The sequence below is a fragment of the Botryllus schlosseri genome, chromosome 15 (assembly GCF_051294905.1).
Source record: "Botryllus schlosseri isolate E-star chromosome 15, Bs_hap1, whole genome shotgun sequence".
Classification (NCBI taxonomy): Eukaryota; Metazoa; Chordata; class Ascidiacea; order Stolidobranchia; family Styelidae; genus Botryllus; species Botryllus schlosseri.
Window position 1 is genome coordinate 10,888,948 of NC_137250.1, and position 24,215 is coordinate 10,913,162.

The 24,215-nt window shown below is 40.6% G+C and overlaps 3 protein-coding genes across 3 annotated transcripts in view; 1 reads left to right on the top strand and 2 right to left on the bottom strand.

Annotated features, from left to right (window-relative positions):
• Positions 1-24,215, bottom strand: part of LOC145457714 (D-amino-acid oxidase-like) — a 73,126-nt gene that overhangs the window by 25,855 nt on the left and 23,056 nt on the right. The gene's annotated exons all lie outside the window — the stretch shown is intronic.
• Positions 1-24,215, bottom strand: part of LOC145457681 (WD repeat-containing protein 3-like) — a 108,294-nt gene that overhangs the window by 6,990 nt on the left and 77,089 nt on the right. The gene's annotated exons all lie outside the window — the stretch shown is intronic.
• LOC145457724 (TLC domain-containing protein 4-B-like) lies at positions 14,123-23,526 on the top strand. Its single transcript, XM_080336001.1, has 8 exons — positions 14,123-14,913; positions 14,970-15,269; positions 18,437-18,523; positions 18,601-18,659; positions 18,713-18,807; positions 18,988-19,061; positions 21,935-22,087; positions 22,187-23,526. The coding sequence occupies exons 2-8, from the start codon at positions 15,103-15,105 to the stop codon at positions 22,314-22,316; spliced, it is 765 nt and encodes a 254-aa protein (XP_080192127.1). The 5' UTR covers positions 14,123-14,913; positions 14,970-15,102; the 3' UTR covers positions 22,317-23,526.

The following is a 24,215-nucleotide window of genomic DNA, read 5'->3' on the forward strand; positions in this document are numbered from 1 at the left end:
CTACAATTCAGATAATTAACACATCATCGAAAAGAGCGTTCAAATTACTTTATTTAAAATCCATTTCTATATTCCAGATCGTCCTGCTTAATTACAAACACGAGGACCAAGGCTACGTTATATTGCGTTGTCGGGCATTGTTGACCGCCATTTCAATGTATGGCAAATTCCACATTCAAGGCCGGATTTAAAAGTGTACCTCACCCACAATTCAGATAATTAACACATCATCGAAAAGAGCGTTCAAATTACTTTATTTAAAATCCATTTCTATATTCCAGATCGTCCTGCTTAATTACGAACACGATGACCAAGTTACGTATATTGCGCTGTCGGGCATTATTCGCCGCCATTTCAATGTATGGCAAATTCCACATTCAAGGCCGGATTTAAAAGTGTACCTCACCCACAATTCAGATAATTAACACATCATCGGAAAGAGCGTTCAAATGACTTTATTTAAAATCCATTTCTATATTCCAGATCGTCCTGCTTAATTACGAACACGAGGACCAAGGCTACGTTATATTGCGCTGTCGGGCATTGTTGGCCGCCATTTCAATGTATGGCAAATTCCACATTCAAGGCCGGATTTAAAAGTGTACCTCACCCACAATTCAGATAATTAACACATCATCGGAAAGAGCGTTCAAATTACTTTATTTAAAATCCATTTTTAGATTCCAGATCTTCCCGACTAATTACAAATAGAATAGGATAATTCATTTTCCGTATTATTCCGCTATTGTACAGTGCATGCTGCGTGTTTTTGATGACTCAATTTTCAAGAATTATGATTGTCGGTATCCCTTTCATCTGATGTCAGTTATTCTCCGCTGGCAGCAGGATACTTTGCTAGCTGTGTGAACTATCAATGGGACTACCGGTCATCCACCAAAGTTTCCCTATATTTACGCACTATTGTTATTTCGAGATATGCCCCTAAGTGGCCCCGGCTCTGATAAAATCTGACCCTTTTCGGCAATTTGTTCGGGCAATTCCGCTATATGCATCCCACATTCTGATAGGCGTGACTGCGATGTATAGGCGGATGGTGTATCTTCGCGTGAGATTGCAAATAGTACAGCAAGTCGCCTTCGTCGAATTCAAGGAGACTTTTGCAGGATTGGTGAATTGTAGGCATCTATATTGAGACATTATAGTTGAGGTTTTAGAAAGTTTGTAGTTCTAGTTCTAGTTCTAGTTGCGCTTTTCGAAAATCCAGTATAGTTTGTACAAATCTGCGCATTGCTATTTATCGCGTATTGCGAGTGATCTATATTCCATCGTGTCTAATGAAAATGAATGTTTCTATTTCTGGATGAGTGAATTTAAATTGGGGATAAGCAGATTAGTAGTGTTTTCATACCGTTACACCGGAGTAATCGTTTTCGCTGTGCAATGCGGATATAGGCGTGCCAGGGTTTGGACCACGATAAATTATTATATATTTCCAGTCTTCTCCCTATAAGAAAATATGTCCAATCTACATCATACATAAAACATACGATTAGGATGTGAATATTAAACTTTGACAATAGGTAGGTTATAAGACGTAAGGATGATGTCTTTAGCTTGTGGACGTGGTAAAGACCATAACACCGGCAAAAAAAATCGCCGGGTTTACACTCACGCACCGCAGCGCACTGAAAATCCGAATGTCGACAAGGAGTTATTTCCCCCCAAGTCTCCTAACGGTGCAGGGATCACAGAAATAGATGGAATGTTAAATCCTTCAGATGATGCTTCTCTGAATCCTAATGTCACTGAAAATGACGCCATGGAAAAAGATGGAATATTGGATTTTTCATATGATGCTTCCCTGAATCGCAATATCACCGAAGATGATATCACAGAAAATGGTGGAATATTAAATCAATCCGATGATGCTTCTCTGAATCCTAATGTCACTGAAGATGATGCCACGGAAAAAGATCGAATATTGCATTCTTCATATGATGCTTCCCCGAATCGCAATATCACCGAAGATGATATCACAGAAAATGGTGGAATATTAAATCAATCTGATGACGCTTCTCTGAATCCTAACGTGACTGAAGATGATGTCACCGAAAAAGATGGAATATTGGATCCTTCATATGATACTTCCCTGAATAGTAATGTCTCTGAAGATGATATCACAGAACAAGACGCATCTGATCATACAAAATCGTTTCCAGATTCCCGGATGACGTCGAATTCTAAACCAGTCGCGCACAGCGAAATTAATGAAGCATGGGTGAGTGATTCCGCAATCGAATCGATTGGAAGAATGACATCGAAGATATCGGACAAGATCGAAGAACCTGATGAGGTGAACTTACGAATGTCAACTTCAATCACCGTACAAGAATGGGAAAGGGCCATTAAAAATCGCGGCCAACATCATTTTGACAATAATTCTCCGTACAGAACGACACTTATACGGGCTCTTCGGCAAGTTTATGATTCATGTGTGCCTATGATAAAAAGTAATTATTTGCGTGCTCCATACAAAGTGACAGAGATTACGACGGAATCTGAGCGATATTACGAAGGCAATGTCATACTGTACTGCGGTCATAAAACATGTTGCGAATGTACGGTCACTATCCATGCGCAATTTTACAGTATGGTGAATTCGACGCAAATCGACTTTCTTATAACTGGAGACAGGCATCATCGTCACGAATGCACTAAATCAAGAAGAGTTAAAGGCGAACAGCGGCTGAAACTGAAAGAAGAGCTTAATTACAAAACCCCGACTCAAGTGCATCGGGATTTATTTGATACATTGTCAGAAAATGAACGGTTTTTTGGTTCACATACATTTGCACCTTCGACTGACGTTTTGAAAGACATCAAAAGAGATGGTTGTCCAGTGGTAAAATATTCTAAAAACTGGCTATTCTGCATGGATAAATTGGTGAAAATTTTCACGAATGAGAAGAAAACTAATTTTCTGCGTGCGTGGTCCGCGAATCCCCCAACCGTTACTATGTACAATGATGGGCAAATAAATATCTATAAAGAGTTGTGTCGCGTGGACTTCCTTTTCATCGATGGCTCAGGAGGTGTTGTGCGCAGCAGTAAGGGCTTTGAAAATTTCCAAATCTATGTGCTTTTTGTACGAAACCCAAGAAAGGGTCAGCCGGGAATGCCGGTGGCAAGCTTTCTCACAAGCAAGCATGACGCAATAACAATAGGAAACTTTCTGCGAGACTTCATACGCGATTCTTCGGGTAGAGAGCGATCCACGAAACCTCTCATCATTGTGATTGACGGTAGTAAAGCCGTATGGAATGCAGTTTTGGATGCGTTTAACAGAGAAAATAGACTTCAGTATTATTACCGATGCTATCGCATTGTAACTGGCAATGCTGCGCAAAATGACATAGAAAAGACATTCGTAATAAATTGCTTCAGTCACAGCATGAAAGCTGCATCCATCCTGTGTCGCAAGTACTACAAAAAAGGATTTGTTACCACTGCAATGTTTTGGATCGGTCTGTTACTGTCGCAAGATATGCTATCAAAAATGGACGATTTGAACGCTCTTTCCGATGATGTGTTAATTATCTGAATTGTGGGTGAGGTACACTTTTAAATCCGGCCTTGAATGTGGAATTTGCCATACATTGAAATGGCGGCCAACAATGCCCGACAGCGCAATATAACGTAGCCTTGGTCCTCGTGTTCGTAATTAAGCAGGACGATCTGGAATATAGAAATGGATTTTAAATAAAGTCATTTGAACGCTCTTTCCGATGATGTGTTAATTATCTGAATTGTGGGTGAGGTACACTTTTAAATCCGGCTTTGAATGTGGAATTTGCCATACATTGAAATGGCGGCCAACATTGCCCGACAGCGCAATATAACGTAGCCTTGGTCCTCGTGTTCGTAATTAAGCTGGACGATCTGGAATCTAGAAATGGATTTTAAATAAAGTAATTTGAAAGCTCTTTTCGATGATGTGTTAATTATCTGAATTATAGGTGAGGTACACTTTTAAATCCGGCCTTGAATGTGGAATTTGCCATACACTAAAATGGCGGCGAATAATGCCCGACAGCGCAATATACGTAACTTGGTCATCGTGTTCGTAATTAAGCAGGGCGATCTGGAATCTAGAATTGGATTTTAAATAAAGTAATTTGAAAGCTCTTTCCGATGGTGTGTTAATTATCTGAATTGTAGGTGAGGTACACTTTTAAATCCGGCCTTGAATGTGGAATTTGCCATACACTGAAATGGCGGCCAACATTGCCCGACAGCGCAATATAACGTAGCCTTGGTCCTCGTGTTCGTAATTAAGCAGGGCGATCTGGAATCTAGAATTGGATTTTAAATAAAGTAATTTGAACGCTCTTTCCGATGATGTGTTAATTATCTGAATTGTAGGTGAGGTACACTTTTAAATCCGGCCTTGAATGTGGAATTTGCCATACATTGAAATGGCGGCCAACAATGCCCGACAGCGCAATATAACGTAGCCTTGGTCCTCGTGTTCGTAATTGAGCAGGACGATCTGGAATCTAGAAATTGATTTTAAATAAAGTAATTTGATGTGTTAATTATCTGAATCGTAGGTGAGGTACACTTTCGTATCCAGCCTGAAATATGATATTTGCCGTGCATCGGTTGAGGGTTAATATTCTGCGTTCGCGAAAATAGTGTTTCACGTGATCACAAATATTCCGCCGAAATTCCGCCAGGACCACTTCAGTGAAATAGTGGACTGTGGAGTCTTGTTTATAACTCAATGGTTTAAGAATACATTACTAGTTAGTAGTTGAAGTTACCAGTTGGTAGTTAGTAATCTCATGGAAAACTGAGTTGTAATAACATGGTATCCTATAGGTTGATACTCTATAGTCAATGAAATATTCATATCGGAAAATCGAGTTAGCTTGTGAATATCGGAAACAAGACATGAAAATGTGCAACAGGCCACCTCATTTTGTCGCTTGCCTTTTATATTCTCTGCTTCAATTTTCATTCAGTATGCATGCCTCTTCTCTACTTCGCCTAGGCCAGTGGTTCCCAACCTGTGGTACGCGTACCACTATACGCGTACCACCAGTGGTACGCGAAGGTCTTCCAGGTGGTACGCGAGTAGATTCTGTTTCTTCACGTGGGGTTGATTTTGAGTTTAATCATTGATCACCTCTAACTTCTCAATGCTGAGTCGAGGCCTTACTTTCCGGATGGGACATGTTGTACTTACATGACCGTTCCATTCTCTGTTGATCCAGCCGCAGGGTTGTAATGACTCGAGTCACGATTTTCTGATGACTCGACTTGACTCGAGTCATTTTTTCAAAATGCAGAATTGACTCGACTCGAGTCAATCTGTGTATTGACTCGACTTGGACTCGAGTCATTGCGCATGACTCGAACCAAGTCATTGACTCGAGACCACTGGCGTAGCAGCATGTGCTGCCGCCCCTGGTTCTCGCTTAAATGCCGCCCCCTCCCTAAGTAGACAGCAGCAAATTTCGACATATATTGATTTTCAAGCAATCTTGTCAATACAAATAATTACAAATAATATGCCACATCTCAGCCTCACCGTCTCAACGTTAATAAGGCCAAAAATAAGACGGACAAGAAATAGCGAACGAATGTATTGTGCAAATAGAAATCAATGGCCGCCTCAAGACTTAGCTTTTCGGGCTTTCACTGAAGCAAAATCAGCGATACTAACCTCGAATTCAAGTTTTTGAACGTATAAAGTCACTTTCTATAGACAGAATGGATAGAGCTGATAGCCGATCATCATTCATGGTAGAACGTAAATAAGACTTAATCAGTCTGAGCTTTGAGAAGCTCCTCTCACAGCTTGCAATTGAAACACCAATGGTCAGATAAAGTTTCAGGCACGAGCATATATATGGTGTCGAATCAAGTAGCTTTGCATTAACTAACCACTGCTCCATACCAGCCTCTAAAATCCGTCAATTTCCACAGCTAACTCCAAAAAGTCCACCTCGTCGTCATAGGTGCTATTAAAAGCGCTGGTGAATAAATTGTGACTTTCGCTTTGCAGCAGCGCGTGGGGATTAAAAAATCCAAACATCATCAAGTGGTGTAGGCTATGCCGGTAAACCTAGTTTGAGCTTCAAGTTTAGTTGTCACACTTGAATACCCAGACAGGCCTACAGCTGAGCCAGCTAATAGCAGCATAATTTTAATTGGTCATGGTCATCATATAGTTGGCCAGGCCCTCCGAGCGCTCAAATTTAACAATACTGATCTTAATCGAAAGCTATTGTTGACCTGATTCCGGCGCTCCGATTGTTAGGAACAATCGGCCCTGACGGCTATTTTGGAGTGGTTCTATTGCCATATTAAGATATTAATTCGTGTTTTCGGAATCAGCGCGACACTATAGCTTTTGATTGAGTCCAGTTTGATTAAATTTTAGCTCACGGGATGCCAGCTATAGGACTACCAATTACGCTGCTTTTAGCCGGCTGTGTACACTGTGTACTGTGTAGCCTCATTTTGCCGCCCCCTTGGAGCCTGCCGCCCCTGGCGCAGAGCCAGAACCGCCAAGTGCCTGCTACGCCACTGCTCGAGATTCAGACGGCCAAGACCGACATTTCATTGTAGTTTCGAAGAATTGTGAAGCGACCACCCTTCTGGGATTTCGTCTGATTGGTACTGGTACTTGAAAATGCGACCAGAAACTGCTAAAAGTGAGGAAAATTAGTATATTATAAATGCGAAACATTCGATATCACCAAATATAGTTATATAAAGTGAGTTTAACAAGACTTTAACTGGAAACTGAGCAGTCAACATAATGAATTGAACTCGGACTCGAGTCATAATATCATGACTCGGACTTGACTCGATGGTGAATTGAAAATGACTCGACTTTGACTCGAGTCAAAACAATAAAAGTGAATTTGACTTGTGACTCGGAGCATTGTGACTTGGTTACAACCCTGTCCAGCCGACCTGCCTGTCGGAACTGGGGGAGCAAGATGAGCTCATAGATATACAGGATGATAATTCAGCAAAGACGAAACACAAAGATTTTTCTCCAATAAACTTCTGGCTTAGCATGATGGCCTCCTCGGCGCTAGTCTCTCACGCTATTCCCCAGTTGCTAATTTTCCCTTCTATGTGGAAGTGCGAGCAAGGATTTTCATTCCTGATGACTATCAAGTCGAAGAAACGAAACCGACTTGTTGCGCTCATGCATGAGTTTCGATCAGCAAACGTATGGCGCGCATCGACCAGCTAATGGAAAATAAGCAAATGCAACCATCGCATTAAATAATTGACTTTTGTTGTTTGTTGCTATTTCATTATGTTGTTCTTCTTGTGACTGGTGGCGAAAAAGCAATTCCATGCATCCCTTAAACCCTGGCTGATGAAAGAATTTGTTATTACACCTTGCATAGGTCAACCACGTGATTATGACGTCACAAATGGTGAAAACATTTTTGACCGCCTTCGGCGCGCCGCGCGCGTATGTTGGTGGTACGCGAGCACTGTATAATTCCTCGGAATGGTACGTGGGTGGGAAAAGGTTGGGAACCACTGGCCTAGGCCAAGGTAGGGGTGTCTAATTTCAAAGACTACTCACATGCAGTCGTCTCGGCACCTTTCCTGTCTTTTCATTGTATCGCAGTATTGTGGTGTTTTGAAATGATGAAAATATTAATAAACTTGATACTGATACTGAACCTACATATTTCTTGATCTGTCAACAAAGTCATGATAAAAAGCGAAATGACGTAAAATAGCAAGTAATAAATACATGTTATCATTCAAGATGACACGATGAAGGAGGTTCGCCACTCAAAGAAGCGAATGGCCAGGTCATGCATAGGTTGGCATCAGGCCATGCCGGGCGGCTGCGGTGCGGTGCTGGTCTTTGGTGCTATCACGATGTTGTTTGCGCATCATGTGACAAGATAAAATTTGTGACACTCTTTTGTCCGCTTCTGAATGCCATTTCAATATTTTGAATTCCGTGTGAAATTATAGATAGTTGAATAATATGATAATAGATAACTACTCGATCATATCTTCACAAGCTGCATCACTCGCGTCAGCCTGGCCGCAATCAACTACCGCGTGCCGCGTTTAATGGCACATCCGCAAGTGACATGATTGCAATGTGGGGATTCCGATATATATTTCAGGTAATGCTGTTGTAGCTGTTCTCATATGCATTTACAATAGCCTAAGCATCGTGCAATTCAGTAACCTGGGCAATTCCTCATATTATGCACAATTTCACATTCTATACATGCGATTTGCATAAGTTTAAAATTCGCCGCAGGTGATATAATGATGACGCATAGGATATGTGAACGCTTACGTGCTGAGGATACTATAATCCTTATGTTCACTACTCTTCAAGCAGAAGTATGCTGTATTTAGGGCCGCATTGATACCGCACGGCCGTATTCGGATCAAATCCGAACGACTCTAGAAAAATAGCCTAATTTTTACATCTGATTTCGATGGAGGCACTTTGTTTAGCTCACAAGAAACCTTCATCGAGATCGTCTAAATTTTGCAGCACGAGACAGCAACGTAAAACGACTGTAGTTTAGGAGGAATTTGAATTGAATATGGGCTCTATAATTGTTTTTCTCTGTATCATTTACCTTGCTATGAAATAAGTTGTTTTCATTCGTAGGGATTTCTAGAGCTAGTTCTTTCTAGTTCTACAGAAATCCCTGGTTTTATTTAATCATTTTATCAGTTCCAACAGTTGTGATGGAACGGAAAGATAGGAAGGCATTCCAGTCAGGCATGAGACGATAAGTGTATCAGTGCAATCGATTATGATTTGATTACGGTTAACTTCGTTAACACGCTGTTAGGATTACATGGAAAAGTGATCAAGACTAACGGTTAAATTGATATTGTTTCCTTAAACTTCGTAGCCTTGAACGCATATTCCAAGAGAAGTATTTAATGCGAGGCTACGTCATGAGATAACACAAATAAAAATTGGGATGTTATATATGCTTGTTACATAACAACATACCCGTTGCACAACTTCACCGCTATCTCTTGTGCGTCCCGCAAATTTTCGTTCTCGCTACAGCCAACGCTAACATGATGTTAGCGACCCTCGGGCGGCAGATTCTAATTTTGAATAAATAATAACGAAGTAGCAATTGGTGCCCGCTTTCAGTAGGATAATAAGACTAAATGAACCTGAAATTCTGCCATAACGAATAATAATGCTTCTGGCAAAGTAACACACACGAGCTCCTACAATACGATTACTACGGATATTGCAAGTCAGCATTTCGAGGAAAAGCTCGGCCCATTGCCGACTGTGACTGCGCAGTGCGTAAGTGCGCGTTGATATAATCCGTTGCGACGCAATTGATGAGCACAGCTAATACTTGTGATGAAATAAAAAGCAGTGAGGTTCACAAATCCGACGTTTCTTCCGTAGATACCTTGCACTAGTCCCTTTTCGGTTGAAGGTGCGCGTGCACTAGACCAGTAATTACTACCTATCCTATAGGGAGGTGTCGGCGGAATCAGTGAGTCAGAACGTGATCTGGTGTATCAAACGCAGACTATAGTATATTTGTATCAATTGAGCCTGCCTCAAAGACAGCCGGACGGCGGACATACACAGAAGTTAGGTGGTTTTTTATATATATTTTTTCCGATTTTGCACGACAATATCAGGAAGAGGGGGTCGACACTCGACACAATGCTTGATTGCGTATTTATCGTTAATAAACATATCTATTCGGTGCACGGTGTTGCTTCAGAATAAATTCGGTAGATTTTGGGGCATAATTTTTCGGTACGGTTGCTATAGCGACTCTGGTACTAGCGGTACAATGCTCTTTAATTGGAGAAAATAGATTGCTGTGGAAAAATGATCATAATTTGAGAAGGAAATATTTCGGGCACCATTTTATTTCGTCTCGTACACACGTAGGCTGCGTAATAGATCTGGCCACTGTAATGAGGGTAATCTCTCTTCGACATTCTTGGATCGGTGCCGACAGTCCATAGGCGCTGAACTCTAATTTTCCGTAGGTACTGTATTCGGAATCGATGATGTCACAAAGGGGTCACGTCAAAATACGTTCTAATTGACAAATGAACCTACTCGCAATTGTTTAATATTACCAATTACCTGTCGCTTGTATATGATGACCAAATTACGATACTATCATGCAGGCGCGTATAGCCACTGGACGCCGGTTGAATTGATAGAATTTGATTTCAAATTTACCAAGGTAGCGACATCTCATGCTACCATTACAGGCGAGTCCGAGTACAGTCAATTTGCGAGTTCTCGGTCTCCCGTCAATACGCAACATATTCGCCAACACGTGTGCCGACGATTAAGAGCAGTGGTTCCCAAACTTTTTCAGTGTGAGGGCCAAATTTAGAATTTCAGAGTACGGTCGGGGCCGCACGAATACTACGGCTATGAAACGGACCCAAACAGTCATCGTGGCTATTTCGGAGTAGTTTTATTGCCCTGACGAGATTTAGAAACTGTACACTGTTTACCGCTACTTATCTGCTCAATTGGGTGTCCCTTGAGTGAATCAGCTTTCCTGGCCTAAACTCGCGAAGCGCGAGAAATTTCTTTAGTTTCATGACTGAATCGGTCAATATGATCTGGAATTGCATGTATTGCTATCAATTTTCATCCTGTCTCTGTTCACGTAAACTGATTTACCAGTAGAGCTGAGTGAGGTGTGTTTTAAAAGGTATAGGCCCCCTCAATAGTAATTAAACATCTCCGGGGATATACCCGTTGGCAGGAACGTAACAGCACTTCGTCAGGACCCCGGGCTTCCATAGGGTGATGAACTGACCCCGCATCACGTTGTTCGCTTTTGCCACGATATTAAAGTTGTACTGTTTAGTGAGACAGCGCGACGCGCGAATATTTCGATAATTCATGTAAAATCGGTGAATAGGATCGGGAATTGCATGGTTGTCCTCTTTTCCCACGTAATTAGATTTACCGGTAGAGCTGAGTGAGAAGTGTCTTTGAAACTGCAGACCACGTAAAATTAAACATCTTCGGGCGGGTGGACCCCTAGGCATGACTTCTTTACATGATGTTATATCGTGACCTCCTGTCTGCTATATCAAAAAATGTAGAATTGCCCAAACCTACTAAACTGAAAGATCACACGATTTCAGATTGGTATTTCTTCACTGGCATATAATTTTCTTTCCTGCGGGATGGTATTTGTCTTGTGAGGTTCAGATTGCCAAGACAAGAAGATTCGGCGCAAGTCATTTAGGCGCCTATATGGACAATTAAACTTATATGTATTTTGTATATATAACGAATTTTTTGGTATTTCGAAGTTTTTGGTCAGCTGCCGATCGTTCTGACACACTTCTTGGAGTCACATGTTACATGGCCTAAAACTTTATATTTCTTGGTGCGTTGTGGTGCGGTCATGGCCAACGGTGATATACCCATTTCTATAAATCTTGCATATTTTTAAAAAATATTTTTAAAAAGTTGCATAAATTTTCAAAAAATACTCTATAATTTATGCTAACTCACGAAATAATTTTGTGCCCCCTTCGAGCTCGGCCCCCCTCAATTGGGGGGTTTGGGGTGCGACAGCTACGGCCCTGACTATAGGACTACTAATTATGCTGCTTTTAGCCGGCGAAGCAGTGTGCATTTCGGCGGATTCAACCACGAGTCACGTGTTGCACATCTAGGTATCATAGGGTTACCATACGTCCTCTTTTGAAATGATTTGTCCTCTTTTTCGATTTTTTTCAAAGTGTCCTCGGAGGACGCCCAAATGTCTTCTTTTTTGAGATTTTGTCTTATTTTTTTAGGATTTTGGTTACATATAGGGGCAAATTCGACTGATATACATTACGTCAGCACTGTGGGAACGCTACGGCGACTATTTCGGGTGCTGGACCGGAAAGTTGACCCTTTTTTCAGTCAACCACCTGTTTATGTGAAAGAAAAACTGTATCTTCCGGGAGTTGAGCTTCTTTTTCTTTTTTAGTCAAGCGACCACTAAATTGGAAAAATTTACCATTTTTCCAGGATTTTCCTCAGGTTTTGAAAGCTACTGCCCGTTCAACTGGAAAGTTAGGGCACATTGCATTGAAACAGCACTGACGTAACGTTAGCAGTCTATACTTACAACTTTCCTGCAATTCTATAAATAAAAACTACAGAGGCCAAGCCAAGCAAGAGTATTTCATGAATATAATTTTTTTTTGTCATAAATCGATTTCTTAATATATTTTGGGGGCCGCAAGAAGCTATCTGGGGGCCGCATGCGGCCCTCGGGGCCGCACTTGGGAATCACTGATTAAGAGAGTTCAATCACTCCGTCTCGAGAACAAACGAATACGCATCTTCGACGACGGCTAATAAACTAAAGTTACAAGAATTATTTTAAGTTCAACAAATGCGAAGTCGGTTCCAGACCCTGTTGCGTAGTAACACTTATTTCAATGGAGTCAAAACTTTCGATATCTAGAGCAGGGGTGTCAAACATACGGCCCGCGGGCCGCATCCGGCCCGCCAGACGATTTCATCCGGGCCGCGAAGCAATTCTGAGTAGATTGAATTTTCTTATATAGATTTTCAAGCAAATTTGTGACAAATGTTGAGATATTTTGCAGGAAATACTTCCATATTTATAATGCCCATTACCCGACTACAGCGCTGTGGTTTCACTCTAGTTACCACTATAGTAACAAGTCGGTGAAATCAACATCCAATTTCAAGAAGGCAAAATGTGCACACTAAGTTCGTAGTTTTATACAAATATGGACCAAAAAGGTAGTTTTTCAACAGAAGCGAAAACGCCAATGCGGAACCGTTATACGTAGGGATGGTGTGAACCTCTGAAAGGTTCAGGTTCGTGTGAACGCGAACCTTTTTGAAAGGTTCTGTGTGAACACGAACGTGAACCTCGTGACGTCACGTGACGTCATATTGCTAATTCTAACCCTGTCTTTCAATGAAGTGATAGCCTATATTACTGTGCACGATACCTAGCGAAGACTCGAGCCACATAATCTCACATTGCAGAAGTACATATTGGCGTTCTAAACGTCGCTAAATGTATCAACCGCGGTAATGAAAGGATAAAATAATCACATAAAATCAATACATTCCGTTGCTTTGCCAACAATTTCGACGAGGACTTACTAGGGAATATAAGCTTACGCCTTCCTGGGTCTTAGCCAGACCGGACAATGTGGCCGGACTTCGGAGTCTGAGTATTGCTACATTGATATTGCGCAGAGTGTAAAACGGGTTTCTATACTCGCTACCGATACCGCAAACAAGGTATACAGCAATAGCCAGCACCTTAATCGCACGGATTTGGTTTTAATGATACAGTAAAGATATGAAGTCAAGATTGACCCCGTACGCCCGCTCGATTTTTACATCAGAAAACGATATCAATGTCATTGATTGGTTGCATAAGCACCATTCGCTGACTACGTATATCGCTAGTGATGTTGTGTGATTGCGGGCCAAGCTCAGAGCAGAGAGTCACTAAATATTCACAAACGGAAAGCTGGATGTTTCGAGAAAGTTTTTGTATGAAAAAAGCAAGTAAAACTTTTAAGGTTGTCAAGGTGCATGCTCGTTTAGTGTTGATTTTTTATGCTACCAGCGCCATCCATAGAGTGACCTACAGTTGAAATGCAATAAGTTTGAACCAAAGATCTTACAATGAAGTGCAAATGACAATTTACCAAAAAGGTTCACAGTGCAGAACCTATCAAGGTTCTGTTGTGAACGCGAACCTCTAAATATCCGAGGTTCACACACAGAACGCGAACGTGAACCTCACGTTCACACCATCCCTACGTTATAGACAGGCGAAATATAATAGTGGCACAAAATATAATTGAAAGATTTATGGTCGCACTGCTGTGTCAATTTCGACCCAATATATCCCCAGACATCAGAGAAACCGGACTCGCGGTTTAATAATAATAAACCAAACTCTAACGTCCGCGTTTCCTATTAAATATCTTGTATTCCTCGCAAGCCATATGCAGGTCCAACGCCAGACTACGACTAAATCAAAGGGAGCACAGAATGTGGCTACTTATCTTCGTTAACGCCACTGTTTCAGCAGTTCTTAACTGTATTCAACTGGCAATCATCGTATTTTAGCCAATCACATTGTTCGCGAATAGAGGTTATGCGACTTGCTACTCCTAATTTAAAAACCGATCTGCGTATTATCTATATATGCTTTTAACGTATTCAAGTGAAAAGCAAGAGCACAAGGTAACATTTCGGAATCAGTTGACTGATCCGACCCGCGAGCGATTTGAAGGCTTGAATCCGGCCCGCGACGCAATTTGAGTTTGACACCCCTGATCTAGACCTAGAGTCTGCAAGACATGTGCTGATAGGGTATGTCTTCGATATCAAGATCTCGGTCTGGTCTCGCGTCTCGTCTGCTAATTACTCGCGTTCGATCACTGTATTGTTTCTGATTTCCTCACGTGAGCAGCAGCATGTAAACGAAAGACATTGCTTATTTCTAAATCGCACAATTCACCAACTAGTTTAGGCAGTTACGTGCCTAACGAAATTCTGGGTAAGCCGCATATCCAAATAAATTCCTATGCGCGGCATAGCATACCTGAGTTCAGCGCATATGCGACAGTCCATCATTAATCATCTCCTCCATTACCAAGTCTGGCTCAGTCATGTTAATGAAATTTACAATGAAAACAATTTAGTCAATCAACATCATTAATATCCGACATTTGCCAAGGAAAAACGTGGATGGTTCAGAACAGAGGTAACAGCGATTGGCTTTATCACCTAAAATAGGACTTTACCAACGAATCGTGCAATGTTCGCAAGGCGCAAGTCTGGCTGTTTTGACATATGGAAAGTTTCCGGGAATGTAATGATTGAGCCCATGATGACTCAAGGTAACACATAAATCCTGTGCAGGCTCTGATTATCTGTTCTCCTTCTGCTTTTAAAGATATTACTTTGGATGTAAACTGTAAACTATACAGTTTTACGATACTGGAGCGCATCCGGCGGCGTCAACGGTGAAGTCCGGCGTACATCTACTCTATCGACTGTTTCTGTTTGAATAACCGAGAGACGCGAATATGTTGCTGCTAGACACAGAATGGAAGCTACATTTTATCACAATATCGGCATCATTCCTTTGGAATTGGTACGTTGCGATGGGAGCATCGGTACAATTTTCACGGAAATGGATACCGAAATATTACAATAGTATGAAAGAAGACGACAGGATAACTTGGAAAAACACGTGAGTTGTGCAGTGTGCGCACATAGTCTTGTTCAGTGTTCATTCGTGATAAGGATTCTATATAAATATGTTTGTCATATATGTTAAAGAACATAGGTCCCGTACATAGCGTTGCATTTAAAACAAAAATCAATTTAGATCATTTTTATTAGGCCATGTCGTCACGAATGTTCAATTGTGACGTCATAATGATTTGACATTGGCAATTGGAGATATAGGGTAAATATAGCTCCTTGACGATAGATATATCTGTACTATATTTGTCTAATCGACTATACTTTGAGGGTTCCAACCATCCCATATCGATATACGTCATAGCTATAATCGGGTGGTAAGTGTCCGTAGGCTCGTACAACATGTTTTTTGGGAAGTATTTACACAATTATGGCATAATTTTACAACTTAAATAAAAACAATTTTTTTAAAAGGCCTTTGTTTAAAACACTGTTCAAAACATGTTTTAAACAAAGTGTTTTAAAACACCGTTCGGTTTAAATGCAACCCGGCCCGTACACGTACGGTACAGGTGCACTACTCTAAAATAGTATTGCCTGTGTAGGGCAGGGCATTTATTCTAAAAGACACACTTTCATACATCAAAGAAGCGAAAATCTTCAACTCATAATTTATATCGAATGGCGTTTTGGTCATATTCTAATTACGTACAGCGTATAGACCAGTGCTGTGCAGTCGGAGTCGGCGTTTCGCTCATTTTACCTTGATGGAGTCGGAGTCTCTTTTAGCACGCCTTGGAGTCGGAGTCGTGAAAAATATTCTGACTGAAGTCAGAGTCGGAGTTTGTGAAAATGCTCCCGACTCCGACTTATTTAATATGAAAACAAGTGCTTTCAAAGTTCTCGTAAAATTGCTAATAATAAATAGGGTTGGTATGTACCAACCAACAATCACTGTTATTAGTAACTATATTGATAAACTGGACATTTATTGCAAATTTCAATTCAATTTATGTATATTAGTTGCTGAGTCATACACAAGAGCTACACTGCTCTTGTTTATATCCACATTATAATTATACAGGATGGGATATAGACATCATGTTTGAACGATTCATACATCTTAGAGCAGTGGTTCCCAAACGTTGGGGAATTCCCCACTGGTGGGGAATTCAATGGTTTCTGGTGGGGAATAGACGAGTTTGTTCAAAATTATTTACAGGACAGTCTTCATATTCACGGAGACACATTCGCAATAACAGTTACCACTTAACTGCTCTGGGATGCATGTATCGAAAATTATATTGCGCGGTGTTCACAAAACCTCACTTTTAACTCAGGATGGCCAATCATGGCGTCACAAACGCATCCAGCACGACTACTTTGACGTGAAATAACGCTTTCCCGAAATTTTGAGCGTTACTGGTATCGGTTCACAATACGTTTTACATTGCAGTTACATGCGATTGTCTTGCGTACTGGTGTGATTGTGTGTCTTGTGTAGTCAAACCAGCAAAGCTCTGTGATGACAAAAGTGTTGGGTATAGTGGGGAACAGCACAGTAACTGCCGCACCCCAAACCCCCCAATTGGGGGGGGGAGGGACTCGAAGGGGCCGAAAATGATTTCGTGAATTAACATAAATTACAGAGTATTTTTTGGAAATTTATGTCACTCATTCATTTTTTTGCGCTAGGCGTGCGTTAACATTGCCTAATATTTTAAATATTTGGTACCCTTCCGCCACGAAAATACGTAGAATTTATAGAAATGGAGACTTCGACGTCGCCCATTACTGCACCGCGACGCACCAAGACATATCAAGTTATAGGCCATGTGACATGCAACTCCGAGAAGTGTGCCAGAACGATCAGCAGCGAGAAGACCTTGGCCGAGAAGGAATGCCCTTGTGGTGACCGAAAACTTCAATATATATGCAATATACATATATGTTTAATTGTCCATAGATGGCTAAATAACTGGCGCCAAATGTTCCTGTCCTTGCGATCTGAACCCCACAGGACAAATGCCATCCCGCAGGGAAAAATTATTGGCTAATAAAGCAATACCAATTTGAAATCGTGTGTGTCTTTTAGTTTTAGCGATTTCCATATCTTTTGACATAGCAGACATAGGAGGTCACGAAATAGCATCATGTAACGAAGTCAACATATCAACGGGTCTGCCCGAAGATGTTTAATTCATATTTAGGGGTCCTACCTTTTCCAACACACCTTACTCAGCTCTACCGGTGAATATGATTAGGTGAGCAGAGAGGGGACAATAAAATTAATAGCAAAATATATGAAATTCCCGATCATATTGACCGATTCAAACATGAATTAAATAAATTTTTCGCGCTTCGCGCGTTTACGGTCCTGGTGGGGAATGAAGGCTCGGAATAAATCTGAAGTGGGGAATGAAGACAAAAAGGTTGGGAACCACTGTCTTAGAGTATTCTTGGCTTATCCCGCATGTTATAAAAACTTGTAAAATATTAATAAAAAGAAGGATATTTTGAAAGGAATACTTCCATGATAATTTCACAGTGATTATTTCGAGATGTGTAGCCTACCACAATGAAACAATTTTGCATGTCATCGTGAATACTATGTTTGCATCTGTTGAATGGTTATGTGAAAGTCATTTCACCCTCATCGCAGCATATAATTTTCGAAGTAAATATGTAGTACTATTGGAGTCAGAGTCGGAGTTCTGTGAGGAAAATAGTCGGAGTAAGGGCCGGAGTCGGAACGTTTAAAGACTCTGGTGTCGGGGTCGGAGTCGGTCTATTGAAAATCTATGGAGTCGGAGTCGGACTTCAAAGCCCTAGTGTAGACTCCCTGGTTCGACGACGGCCCTAGTACTGGTTCGCCCGCTATTAGGCGATTTGCAAGACCATTTTCCCTCTCAATCCGGTCGATATAAATCGGCTGAACGAGCCACAGGCTGACATAGGCAAAATTCATTCAGTATATAGTCACTGTTTCCATTGGTGCTGGTGACATGTTGACGACTTTTGGTTGTATATGAAAACACCACTGTAATCTTTTTTTTAAAAACATCGATACGGGATAGTCCTCCAACGACCAGCAAAATGGGATATGGGTGAGAGTCATTCATTTGCTGAGTATATACAATGCACAAACATTAAGCGGTTCTGAAAATAATTGACGCCGTTCGATTTATTCTCAAATCTCTGTATTTATTTTAGATTTTTAGGCATCGTAAACGGAGCGATCGCGTCCTTGTGGGCAGTATATCTACTATCGACAGAAAATCTTCTAAGCAACGTATTTTGGTGGGGTATATCCTTCTTCTCTAATGATAATTAAAATTTATAGATGCCAATAATACACCAATACACATGCTTCTTAGGCACGACAGTCAATCGACGAGACTGCTGTCGTCGTATGAAATTGGGTATTACATAGCAGGTTCGTGATGTATTTTTCGGGTTAAGATTCATCGTAAATCCTGCTTTTGTTAGATTCTGTACATCTATGCTGGTTTGATAAAGGGAAGATGAAATGGTTTTATCTTTTACACCATCTCTTCAGTTTCTTCGGACTTGGAATGATTGTGGTTGGTATATTTCGATTCTAAAGTAGTAGGAATAAGTAGCCTATACGATGCTATATTCTCTAATATTCTGGTTGTGCTCGTCTGAATGTGTTGTTCTCAAAATTTGCTAAAATCGAGTGCCGACAACTTTTCTTCTTTCTACACAGTGGCCAGTTGAGAAATTATTTGTGATTGGTTTAGACTTACAAAACGTTCGCTTTTCATACCTGCTTGCGAATCGCATCCGATATATCCACTCCATTCATGCACACTAGGTGAGTATAGCTTATATAGTTCATATAGCTTCATTTTTATCTTCCCATTTGTAGCTAATGCACTCAAGACGTTGCATATGCATGAAAATTTTCAAGGCGTTGGCGGCAAGTTCTAACTGGACTAACGTTAGACATCATTGCAGCATCATTTCACATTACTCCATGATTATATATTCAGCTTGAAAGTATACGATTATATTTCATAGTCGTGTGAAGTCGTCTCTGTCACAGGTTGAAAGCTACCCTCGTTTTGAACGTTGCAATCCAGTCAAAACATTATCAATAGGGTTGCATTTTAAACAAAAATGTTTAAAACAAGGCCCTATAGTTTAAAACATGATTTTTTTAATGCCACGACTTCACGACTACTCGATTGTGACATCATAGTTGACTGACATTCACAATTGAAAATATAGGGTAAATATAGCTCCTTAGGCGAAATCGGCTTCCAACCCCTGTCATATTACACGAACCAATAACATCTTAAACCGAAGACTGCATCGTCAAGCAGCATTTTTAATGCCGGCGGTCATCATCATCAGAACATTCGTTCCGTACCAATGATCTATATCAGTGGTTCTCAACCCTTTTTGTCTTCGCGGACCCCTTTCGGACCGTCACGGACCCCCATGAAGTTTTAGTTCAATTTTAGGTCAATTATCGTGCAATCGTCATGTGTCTTGAGCAAATGATAACTGTAGCATTAGTGATAAACAGCAACGAATTGACTTTTCTTGAAAATATGATTCATGTAGAAATTGGTTTGACTTCTATTACTTCAAAGCGAATTCTGCAACTGCATTTCTTGAACTACATGGTCGTGTCTTGAAAATCCGTGCCTATGATTTGATATTAACGAGTGCCGAAAATCTATTTCCACAAATATAGGTGATTGGCGAGGGTAATAATAATGTGTAACGCTTCCGACGACACATTTGGCTATAATCGCAACAAAAGTGGCACCAAAATTGACAAACAAATTTTTTGAATGTACAATTGTACATATAACGTCAAGCCTTGTCATTTCTATCTAGCAGCTTATCTTGAAGTTATTATGGAAAAATGGTTATGTACATCACAGGAGAAAATGGATTTTTGTAAACATTTCGAATTCACCGTGATTGACCTTACTCATCCAACTTTTTCCCCAGCACAATCCCCAACAAAACATCTCTAAACAGCAAAATGTGTTTGTGGGCAAAATGTATCTGTAGGCTATTGGCAATTTAGCAATTAAAATGAGTCTGCACAAGTAGCATATTTCATATCAGACAGTCATTCTGTTGATGTGAGCTCTGGAGTTTTACTAGTAATGAAGCGAAACAGCCTCGTGATTTTCCGAATATAAAAAATACAAAATAGGTCATCAACTATTTTGAGGCTTCGCGGACCCCCGGTTGAGAACCACTGGTCTATATCTTCGTACAATAGCTGTTGAACCGACTATTTCGAAGGTTCCAAACCATCTCATACCGTATACGTCGGCCATAATATCGGTCGGTGATCGTCCGTAGGCTCATACAACATGTTTTTGGAAAGTATTTGCACAATTATGGCATAATTGTGCACAATTTTTTAAAGGCCTTTTTCAAAACACTGCTTAAAACATGTTTTAATTTAAACAAAGCGTTTTAAGCAACCAATTGTTTTAAATGCAACCATTGTTTTAAATGCAACCATACTTATCAAACGGTCGTGAATAATGCTAACATTTTATTCAATTTTGTTATCGCGGATTGAATCCGCTATCGGCAGACTTTTTGCTCTGGGGGAAATGTGATAGTGTCAGAAAATTTGTCACTTGATATCCTGCTCTTTTCGAAAATTGCCGAGATGAACGTACGCAGGCCTATATGTTGCCTGCCAAAGCTAAGACAAACGAGAGCTGTCGAAATGAATGTATACTTTGCACTTAATGACATTATATCAGGGACGGGCAACATACGGGCCCGTCTTACGTGATCATGTGGCTCGCGGCCCCGGTCTGCCGAAATTCCCCGCTACTTGCTTGAACGTCAAATTTTAGTGATTGGATGTTATTGTGTACGTGTGTGCGCACTGCGCAGCGTGCGAGAGTAGAGCTTACGCGTAAGCTCGTCGAAGCTAGAAGACTTGCATTATTGGCATTTTCCATGCACTCAACCATAATGAATTGATTGGATTGCACCGTGTGTTGATTGATCAGAGAGAAGCAGACGTGGCGGCGCCTGGATGACAATGCTGTTCTCCAGTCCACATTGTCTTCGTCATAATCGGCGAGAAATGGCTTCAAAGTGACGTTGCTGTCGTTAAAGTACATTCGTTAAATACGATTTATTCCTTGTATATGTGGATAAATGGGCGAATAATGTATCGATTCAGCGATCCGGCCCGGGAAGTAGCCTACTTAATTTTCCTATATCCGGCTCGCCGACTGGAGAAGTTGCCCGCCCCTGCATTATATCATCTAATTCAACTTACAATTTCGGTTCAATCGTACCGCGATTAAAGTACTAAAGTATATTTTGACTGCTGTATATAGCAGCCTATATTTATGGAAGTGAATAGGTTATATGAATAAGTGTTTTCTGTGTGACTAATTCAACCCCAGCACATGACCCATAATCCCATCTACATGAACTACAATATGTCTTATTAGCAGATATTTGCTCATAATCTGATAATAACCAATCAACACAGTTAATTTAAATAATAATCATTTAACTAATGTACTACAATTTCAATATATGTAGCCTATACGTCAAAGAAACCGCATATACAGCGAAAAGTATTGACACCAGCGTAGCTGGTTTTCTGAGCACGAAAATATGCTATGTTGCAGCCTGACGTGTCTTGATGTACCACCATCACCCATCATTTTTCTCACTTTGCAGATGGGCGTTAAGTATTTGGAACTTGAAAGGCACCAAACTGTATTTCATAAATGCGCTAATTTTCGTGTCTATGTTCTTCATTGGGAGGATCGTCACCATGCCACTTTGCTACTCCACAATATTCCGCGAATTAAATTCATCGGATTACGTCAGGTAAGGTTCATTCGCCTATAGTAGCCTGTCCGCGTGGAAGAGGTGTTTAATAAACTAAATTTGATAAGGAATTTTACTCATTCTCATCTTCTAATTTAGATTACCACTTTTCTGCAAGCTGGTCTTTTTTGGTACCACTGGAATTCTCGATGCCCTTAACTTGTATTGGTTTTTGCTCATCTTGAGAGGGTGCTGGAGACTAGCAACAGGAAAGCAAAAGACTGGCTAGTTTCGCTGTGCAAAATACTTGTCGAAATACCTCGATTCTGGAACAATATTGCTGGGCGATTTTATCGAAGAAGCAGCGTTCTTTTACGATACTGTATAGGTCTGCCGAAATGAGGGTTAAATTATTATCAATTTTGGTGCTTATAATTGAAGTAGTACTATAGTACAGTATCTGTTTTTAATTTGTTTATCCCACACACCCGAATAACCAGATTGATTGAATGAATGGGTTCTTGGAATTGCATAACTTATATCGTAAATGGATGAACCGGATTGGCACCTATGTCGCCGTTTCCGCCATTGTACGCAACAGACAATGTGTCTTGTATCGGTTACATAACATAGGATATTCGCTTCATACAATATGCAATTTGAATAGCGGGAATATGGTTATTTGGTTTCAACTGTAAGCCTATATAGATGGTTTCTAAATGAAATCGTGAAGAACTCACCGTTCGGCGAAAAGCGCTAAAAAAGTTTGATAACGTTAAAAAAATACTTTTTAATTTATGATCATTCAAAAAATAATTTTGGGCCTTTCCAATCTCGGTTTCATGCTCCAATTGGAGGTTTGGTGCAGGTTTGGCAGTTACGGTGCTGTACAAAATGAATGAATCGAAAACGAATGATCGCGCCAACTGCGCGGTTTAGCGAGTAAGCTTTAACTTGTCGCTCGCATGTCGCCAGACGATACAGCTTGAACTTCAAGTCAAATCGAATATGTTCTCACGAAGTTCTGAATCAGTTTAAAATATGATGCTTTATTTATTTTATCCATGGACTGGACATGTTGCATCTTGAAATTAAGGTATAAAATTGAGAACCACTGATCTAAAGAATTTAAGAACCACTTCCGTTAAGACAGTCAGAAAAGTTGACGTAATGGAATTGTATATACTCATAGCCTACTCACGGAGAGAGAGATAAACCGTTCTTACTTTGGAAGGTAGGGCAAAGCCCTTTTAATAGCAAGTAAATCCGCATCGCATACAAACATACAGATGAGATTGAAGTAGTGAAGAGATCTACTCAAGTAGAAGTGGCGACGTTGACTTCTACTCAAGTACGAGTGGAAGTAGCCTAGTGCTTTTCAAATCTACCACAAGTAGAACATATTCTGGCTTTGAAAACAACTCAAGTAGGTACTGCAAGTAGAGGAAAACTACTACGGTACTTCCAAAAATTAGAGATACTTCGTTTCTCACCACCTCTGCAAATATACATAGGTTTTCTTACTAACTATAGAGCAAATCTGGATAAGGCTATATGCCATATATGCTCAAAATCTTAATTCTGGCAAGATATGCGGTCCCGCATTTTAGCGTTTTGTCCCGCCGTCTTGGCCATTTATGTTATATTTTTTGTTATTAGCCTACTATAGTATTTTGTCAGATGGGATGGTACCCAAAATCCAAATTGAAAGCAACTAATATGTTGGCACGAAATCGAGTGAAGTGCATAGAAATTTTCGAGTTGAATAAATCGGTCAGTATTCTAGACTTTATGCTGATTTGCGAAATAATTTTGAGACTTGAACAGCGAATAATTTCACACTGCATCTCTTACCTCCTACTCTGATGCTTCATACCCCAAAGGGGTCCATGCGCGGTTGTAGTCAAGTCATAAGGTCCCGACTCACCAGTCAATTCTACTTTTATAGTTTTGACTCGAGTCATTTTGACTTCACGACTGAGTCCAAGTTCAAAGGTTCGAATCTCTAGCCCTATATGTCGCAAACACCATAATAAAAGAAATACCAATATTTATGGTAGCTATTACTGTATTCGTCGCAGTCACAACGAAATGCCTTTCTTGCCGGTCCGAGTCTCGAGTCAAATGACTTGGTCGAGTCATGCATAAAGATTGGAGTACAAGTCGAGTTGTAGCCACCCGGTTACGG